At 39.1% G+C, this 8,873-nt stretch overlaps 1 protein-coding gene across 1 annotated transcript; it reads left to right on the forward strand.

Annotated features, from left to right (window-relative positions):
* Positions 1 to 645: 645 nt before the first annotated feature.
* LOC127131670 (uncharacterized) lies at positions 646 to 2,691 on the forward strand. The gene is made up of 7 exons (XM_051060584.1): positions 646 to 930; positions 1,177 to 1,359; positions 1,498 to 1,602; positions 1,663 to 1,735; positions 1,781 to 1,944; positions 2,059 to 2,505; positions 2,623 to 2,691. The coding sequence occupies exons 1-7, from the start codon at positions 646 to 648 to the stop codon at positions 2,689 to 2,691; spliced, it is 1,326 nt and encodes a 441-aa protein (XP_050916541.1).
* The last annotated feature ends 6,182 nt before the right edge of the window (positions 2,692 to 8,873 follow it).

Raw genomic sequence — 8,873 nt, forward strand, 5'->3', positions numbered from 1 at the left:
GGCGTATAATATGAATGGATGTATTCCAATATTATACGTGTGTTTTGTGTTTGTGTTGAGTATGATTATGAGTTGATGTTGCCGTTGCTGAATGTGTGATATGATTAGGGTGATGAATGTGTTAATTTACTTAGCATTACATGATATTTTATAATGCTTATTATATCGATTGAGGAACTCACCCTTACAACCATGTTTCAGGTAACGAGCAGTGATTGAGTAGAAGCTAGTGCTTGGAGTCTAGTGTAGTTCCTTAGTGGGTCATGCTCTGGTATATGTAACATCGGGACGGGATGTTTTACTTTGTTTTCATTTTTGGTTGTTGAACAATTTTACATGAAAAGTGTTACATGGTTTGCATGTTGTTAGATTTCTATCCGCTGTGAATTGTGCAATGTTTTATTTTGATTAATAAATGAGCATGACAAGTTATTTTGGTGAAGGGTGTGAAGTGTCAAGTGTGACACCCTGAAATTGCATATCTACTCTGATTCATATTTTGTTGTTTTAATTAATTATTGGGGTATTTCAGAAGGGTGTTACACCCCCCATAACCTCACTACCTACTCCAACTCTTCCATCTTCCTGCTCCTTCTTCACAAACCTCTGCTAGGGAAACTGTACTTTTTCCAGAAAAACTCCAAAATGTCACAACATCAAGACACATCTACTTCAAAAAATACTAAGTTTACTCAAAAGGTTAGCGCGCCTCCCATGGACATTCCCGATGATGAGATTCTGGATGTTGTTCCTCTCTCTGTTATTCCCTGTGAGGCCATTGATTTGAACCAACCCATTGATGCCTCAGCTTCTGCATGCACCAGTCAAGGTAACATCTCTAGTATCCCTTCTGGCTTAACTCCTGCCACTAATTCTAAGGAAGATATACACCACACTGATCGTGTTATAAGAAACCTAGTCACTAGAATCGTTAATGAAGGACATTCTGTGAAGGGAGTTTCTACTCCCCTGTCTAAAATCTACCCCTCTCCTGAGGTTGAACAACATAGTGAGAAGGATGACGATTCCTCCAGTTCTGAAAAGGACATGACTGCTGAAGGATTATGCTCTCTAGGGAAAACTGTGTTTGATAAAGGAAAATCTATGGCACCTAAAACTGCCAATGCTTCCCACTCTGAGAAGCATGATGATGCAAATGTGGTGATTGATCTATAGGATGGTAGCTCTGATGATCAAGAGGAAAGTTTACTTCATCGCCTAAAGCCAAGTGTGGCTAAACGTATGAAGACTAGAAAAGGAAGATCTGTGGCTGAACTTATGTCAGCTAGAAAAGCTAAGAAGACTGTTGGTATTGGTCCCTCCAAATCTTGGAGCAAGGTTGAAGTAAAGAAGAGGAAGGTCAACTAAGATTCTGAGTCTGAAGAGGATGTTGAGGAAGATGTCCCTGACATCTCGCATGTGAAGAAAACCACTGCTAGGAAGTCTCCGTTTAAAGTTCTTGCTGTTCATTTGGATAACATCTCTTTCCATCTTAAGGATGGAGCTGCCAAGTGGAAATTTGTGATTCAGAGAAGGGTGGTTGTGGAAAGGGAGTTGGGAAAAGATGTTGTTGATGTCAAGGAGGTCATGGACCTGATAAAGGTTGCTGGGTTGTTGAAGACTGTGGTTGGGTTCTCTTAATGCTATGAGGGTTTAGTTAAGGAATTCATTGTCAACATTCCTGAGGATATTGCTGATAAGAACAACAAGGAGTTCTGTAAGGTGTTTGTGAGGGGTAAGTGTATAACATTCTCTCCCACTGTTATTAATAATTTTCTAGGAAGAAAAATTGAGGGTGCAGGTGAATTGGAAGTTACAAACAATGAGGTCTGTAGAGAGATTACAGCTAGGCAGGTGAAAGGTGGGCCTATTAAAAAGCATCTTCCTACTGGGAAGTTGACTGTCAAGTATGATATCTTGCATAAAATAGGAGCTGCAAATTGGGTCCCTACCAACCATATTTCCACCATTGCTAATACCTTTGGAAGGTTTATTTTTGCTGTTGGAACCAAAGTGAAGTTTGACTATGGTAGATTTATGTTTGAATAAATCATCAAGCATGCATCTACTAATGCAGTTAAGCTGCCTATTGCCTTTCCCTATATGATCTGTGGAATTATCTTGAATCAACACCCTGGTATCCTGTGCTCTAATGACTTACCTAGTCGAAGAAAACCTGCTCTGTCTGTGCACTATAAACTGTTTAAAGGCATTCGTGTCGAGGATATTGTCATGACATCTTCCATGAAAAAGCCAGCCTCAAAAGTTGGAACTATTGTTGAGCTTAAGGAGACTTGCAAAGAGCTGGGTGAAGGGATAAGGGTAGCAACCGCTAGAAAAAAATCGTTGGAAGCCTTGATTGCAAGCTTGGAGCAGGATGAAGGTGAAAATATTGAAAATGATAATGTCAACCATGAAGAAGAAGCTGAAGCCCACACCTCTAGTGAGAGGTCTGGTAACAACGATGACACAAGTGGCAATTATGTTTCTGGTGCTAATGAAGCTGTAAGCTCAAGCTCTACTGAGTAGCTCCTTTGATTTTGGTTTCTATTGATTTGATGGTTTTTACTATTTTGATGGATTTCTGTGTTTTTGGTATTTCTCTGTTGATTTGTATCTCAGCTTGCTTACAACTGGTTATGTACTTGGTTTTGTAACCCTTTAACTTTTGATAATTCGGTTAATGACTAAATAGACATTTATTTTGTCTCTTTGGTCTCTTTTGGCTAAAAAGGGGGAGAAGTAGCTATAGTTATTGATGATATAGCTATTGATGATGGTTGTCTCATACAAAGGGGGAGAACTTTCTGGTGTGTGAAGCAGGTTGTTGCTTGGTGTGGACTAGCTGAAGGGGGAGATAGTGTGATCTGAGTATAATCGTTTGTGTGTTTACTAGTTGTTTTTTCTGCTAGTAATGTGTGTATGCTTACTTCTACTGCTGAACAGATACTTTGATTAATTACTTGTGAACGTGTGATCTGATGTATGTTTTAGCCAAAATTTGCCAAAGGGGGAGTTTGTTGGGTCTATATGTTGGCATCAATTTTGGTAAAACTTAGTGTTATCACAAGATGTCACGCCTGTTGTCTTGACATGTGATATCAGCTTCCTGCATGATGTTTAATATGGTTGTGCATGATGTATTCAAGATGTCAGACCCGATGTTAAGACATGTGCATACAGAACATTCAGTCTGAATGTTATGTGTTTTGTTATTGCGTTTTTCATGCAAGTCTTTGTGTGCTTATGTGGAGATTGCATGCGTTATTAAAGGAGTAATTAAAGCCAAAATATTATGTTTCCCAAAGAGGAATGATTTGTTACTAATTCCTAGGGAATACGCGTTAGATAGGATTAGGATTACATGATGCCCAAGCCCATTCAGAAAGCTTCTATTTAAAGACCATGTAACCCTGTGTAATTGGATAGAAGAGAAAAAGATACAAACATTGAAGTGAGTGAGTATTAGGGTTTTATCCTGATGTACGTTTGTGATTTGTGATTCGTTCATTCATATTGTTGATGTGTGAATTGGACTGAGTTTTGAGTTGTATTTTGTCCACTCTAAGCTTTGAAGTACGAGTGTATTTGTTTACTTGATTGAAGCTTTTAAGCAAGATCAAGTATGTGTCCTTGAAGTGTGTCTTCTTTCTTTGTAGTATTTGTTCTAATATCACTGCTGTGATTGAGGGTGAGTGAGTAAGGTCTCATATCTAAGAGTTCTTAGATAGAAGTCACACGGGTAGAGATTAGGTGAAAAGACTGTAACTTGAAGTTGTTTACTGAGAGTCTTTGAACTAATTATGTTTAGTGGATTTCCTTCCTGGCTTGGTAGCCCCTAGACGTAGGTGTGTTTGCACTGAATTGGATTAACAATTGCTTGTGTCGCTGTTTCAATTGTTTCTCTATTTTTATCCTGTTTATATTTCACTTGTTGTTCAGATATTAGTGTCGTGATATTACCTTCGACATCTCATATCTGATACCAGAATTTCAATTCATGATTGACATTTGATAACAAGTATCATAGATTCAAGGTTGCGGTTGACAAAATCAGGGTTTTGGCTTGAAAACTTGGTATTACTCATCCGGGCCACACTGCAGCAGGTATATTCATGACTTCTTATAATGGTGGAATATCTTTTCCAGATGGGGGAGATCAAGCTAAAATGTTTCATGGGCCAAAGTACTCTAACGTATCGATCATCTTGGGCTTCTGTGTATACAATCCTGGATTTTGGGGTCTAGAATCAGGATTGAGGGGGAAAGTGCTGGTTATTGTGGCTTGTACTCTTCAATACAATGTCTTCTGTTGGCTGGAAAGGATGCCAAATATAGTTTTAAGCAATGAACAGTGGGAAAAACCTTGTCCTTTGTTTGTGTCCACAGAAGATACCTTTGATGATGTTACAATATGCAATGAGGAAAGTAAATCGTCATGCGATCCCTTCCCACTAGCTGCATTACAAGAAGGGGCATCTAGCAAGTCATCAAAAATTGTAACCTCTGGTTTACATCGAGCACACGTTACTACATCCGCTAATACTAGAGGTTCTGACAATAACAACAGAAAGTATTCATCCGATTTTATCTGGGGAAGCAACAAGGAGAGCCACAAGTGGGACAAGATACAAATTGTTTCTTTGAGAAAGGAGCAGTTTGAAACAAAGAAAACTGTCTTAAAAATGTATATGAAATTTTGGATGGAGAATATATTATCTGTTGGATCTTGAGATAAACATGATCACTTTACTACTGGCAAGCTTTGCCTTGTTAAATGCACTGTCCATACAATATATTGCATTGCTTGTTGCTTGTATTCTTCTGAATCGGCAAGTTATCCGCAAAATCTGGCCCATATTTATCTTTTTGTTTGCTTCCATTCCTATCCTGGAATATTTTGCCATCTAGAAGGATATGCCACCTTTGAATTCCAATGCTACAGGTGAGATTCATTTCCATGACCGCTGAAAAACTTCAACCTTGCATTTCCATGATTGTGAGAAATGTTAGCTTGGACTTGTTGTTGATGATCCCCCAATGCTGATAAGCTACTTTATGGTGTTCATGCTGGCTTGTTTCAAACTTCGTGCTGATCACCTGTATAGCTTTTAAGGATCGTCATATTACCGTTAGATTATGTCTCAACGAATTCTTGAATATGACAGGCGGCATTTTGGCTATCTTAGTTTTGCCATGGTTTTCTTCTGAATGAAGCTAAAGATACTAAAGAAAGGAAATCAAATCTTTAGATGCTTAAGGATGTAAAAATTTGGTTTTATGGTCTTATTTCTTGCATATCAATCTCTTTTGTTGATGACTTTAGTGAGACCAAGGTGTTTACTGTTGAATAAACTTTAAATGTCATAGTTAATGGGCTTTTATTAATAAGTTAATGGAGAGTTTTGGAAGGTCAAAAGACAGTGGCCAAAAATTAATAGTATTTACAATATTTCATGTTTCCTAGAATAGCTAAAGTCTATGAGTCTGTATAAAGACCAAAACGTATTCTAATGAAAAACAGAAGTTACAATAGATTTGTCTCCTTTCTCACAAATTGGCATCAGAGCTAATGGCAAACATGATGAATCAAATGCCGTTGCCACGGCTAACGAAGTTAAATTACAAAAACTGGAGTATCCAAATGAAAGCTCTTCTCGGATCTCTAGACGCGTGGGAGGTGACCAAAGATGGGTTTGAAGAACCAACAGATGTTGAGGGATATACGGCAGCTCAAAACAAGGCATTGAAAGAGACGCGATCGAAGGATAAAACGGCACTTTACATGCTGTTTAGGTTTGTTGATGAATCAGGCTTCGAAAAGATTGCCGGTTCGACTACGTCGAAAGAAGCGTGGGATACGCTAGAGAAAGTGTTCAAAGGAGCAGATCGAGTAAAGCAAGTTCGACTCCAAACACTTTGTGGAGAATTGGAGAGGATGCAGATGAAGGAGTCAGAAAATGTATCTGACTACATCACGCGTGTACAAAAGGTGGTAAACCAACTCACCAGAAATGGCGAAACAGTAACTGATGCACGAGTTGTCGAAAAGATTTTGAGATCTTTAACAGATAAATTTGAGAATATTGTGTGTGCAATAGAAGAGTCAAAGGACCTTTCGACGCTCGCAGTCGAAGAGCTCGCTGGTTCCCTCGAAGCACACGAACAACATAAGATGAAAAAGAAGGAAGAAGGAGTAGAGGACACAAATCAAAGCAAGCAGCAAATCAAACACGAAAAGGTACTCTTTTCTCAAAACTTTCGAGGAAGAGGACGTAGTCGCGGAGGACGTGACAGTGGTCGAAGTGGTAGAGGCAGCAACTTCGAGAGAGGACAGTCGATCCAACAAAACTGGCGTGGCAGAGGACGTGGTCAAAGAGGTGGTAGGTCGAACCATTCCAACTTTGAATGCTACAAGTGTGGGAAGTATGGTCATTATGCAAAGGATTGCAACTCATTCAAATGCTATAACTGTGATAGAGTGGGACATCTCGCAAAAGAATATCGAATCGAAAAGAAGGTAGAAGAAATAACCAATCTAACATTGGAAACTGAAGCAAATGAAGGTTTTCTCTTGATGGCTCAAAATGAGATCAACACAAATGACAACGTTTGGTATCTTGACTCAGGAGCAAGTAACCATATGTGTGGTCACAAACACTTGTTTAAAGAAATGAGAAAGATTGAAGATGGAAATGTGTCTTTCGGAGATGCATCGAAAGTGAAGGTCGAAGGCAAGGGAACGATCTGTTACTTGCAGAAAGATGGGTTGATTGGATCAATTCAAGATGTTTATTATGTACCAAATCTTAAGACCAACATCTTGAGTTTGGGACAACTTACAGAAAAAGGTTATTCGATACTTATGAAAGAACGGATACTGTATTTGAAGGACAAGCTGGGACATCTGATTGCTCGTGTCGAAATGGAGAGAAATCGAATGTACAAACTGAATCTGATAAACGTTCGAGAAAAATGTTTACAAGTAAGTGTCGAAGACAAAGCGTCACTATGGCATCTACGCTTTGGTCATCTACATCATGCTGGTTTAAGAAGGTTGGCGAAAAAGAACATGATGCATGGACTACCAGATATGGATTATGAAGGAAAGTTTTGTGAAGAATGTGTGCTTAGCAAACAAACAAGAACTTCATTTCAAAAGAAGGCAGAATACCAAGCTAAGCATATCCTTGATTTGATTCACACCGACATATGTGGGCCAATCACGCCAGAATCTTTCAGTAGCAAAAGATACTTTATTTCCTTCGTCGACGATTACTCACGGAAGACATGGGTTTATTTCTTGAAAGAAAAGTCTGAAGCATTCGAGGTGTTCAAAAGGTTCAAAGTAAAGGTGGAGAAGGAAACCGACAGACACATTAAAGCAGTTCGATCTGATAGAGGTGGTGAGTATACTTCGATAGCTTTTATGAAGTATTGTGAAGAGCAGGGTATAAGGAGATTTCTAACTGCAACATACTCACCTCAACAAAATGGGGTGGCTGAAAGGAAGAATCGAACAGTCCTTGACATGGTTCGTTCAATGCTTAAAAGCAAGAACATGCCAAAGGAATTTTGGGCAGAAGCTGTACAATGTGCCATTTATGTTCAGAATCGATGTCCATATTCGAAGTTAGAAGATCAAACACCACAAGAAGCATGGAGCGGACAGAAGCCAACAGTCTCTCATCTCAAAGTATTTGGAAGTGTTGCTTATGCACACGTACCAGATCAACGAAGAACGAAACTTGAAGACAAAAGTCAGAAATACATACTCATTGGGTATGATGAGAAAACAAAAGGGTACAAGCTATTTGATCCCATAAGAAAGAAAGTGATAGTGAGTAGAGACATTCGAATAAACGAAGCAAGTAAGTGGGACTGGAACAGTTCGACAAAAGCTATTGTCGAAGTTGAAGAATCATCTGTCGCTGTACCACCAAACATTTCGACAACACTTGAAGATTCTGACAATGAAGATGAACCTACACAACCCAGAATGCGAAGTTTGCAAGATCTGTATGATTCGACAAGTGAAGTGCACCTTGTATGTCTCTTGGCAGATGCTGAAAACATCAGTTTTGAAGAAGCAGTACAAGACAAGAAGTGGAAAAGTGCCATGGACGAAGAGATGAGGGCGATTATCCACAACAACACTTGGGAGCTAGTTGAATTACCAAAAGGTAGTCAACCCATTGGTGTAAAGTGGGTATTCAAGAAAAAGATGAACGCTCAAGGAGAAATAGAACAATACAAAGCGAGACTTGTTGCGAAGGGATACAAACAGAAAGCAGGAGTTGATTATGACGAAGTATTTGCACCTGTTGCAAGAATGGAGACAATTCGATTACTCATATCTCAAGCTGCTCAATTCAAATGACCAATATTTCAAATGGATGTCAAAACAGCTTTTCTGTGGTGTACTCGAAGAAGAAGTCTATGTTGAACAACCACTCGGGTACATGAAAGCTGGAGAAGAGAAGAAGGTACTGAAATTGAAGAAAGCACTATATGGGCTGAAGCAAGCACCGCGGGCATGGAACACACGTATCGACACATATTTCAAGGAGAACGGGTTCGAGCAATGACCGTACGAACATGCCCTCTATGTGAAGAAAAATGAAAAGAATGTATTACTTGTTGCTCTCTATGTTGATGATCTTATTTTTCTGGGCAGTAATGATCAGATGATAGAAGAATTCAAAAGCACAATGACACGTGAATTCGAGATGACAGACTTAGGCCTGATGAGATTCTTTCTTGGTCTGGAGGTTCGACAAGAAGAAACAGGAATCTTCATTTCACAAGAAAAATATGCAAAAGAAATCTTGAAAAGATATAAGACGGAAAGTTGTAATCCGACTTCAACGCCA

Source organism: Lathyrus oleraceus, chromosome 3 (genome assembly GCF_024323335.1).
Source record: "Lathyrus oleraceus cultivar Zhongwan6 chromosome 3, CAAS_Psat_ZW6_1.0, whole genome shotgun sequence".
Lineage (NCBI taxonomy): Eukaryota > Viridiplantae > Streptophyta > Magnoliopsida > Fabales > Fabaceae > Lathyrus > Lathyrus oleraceus.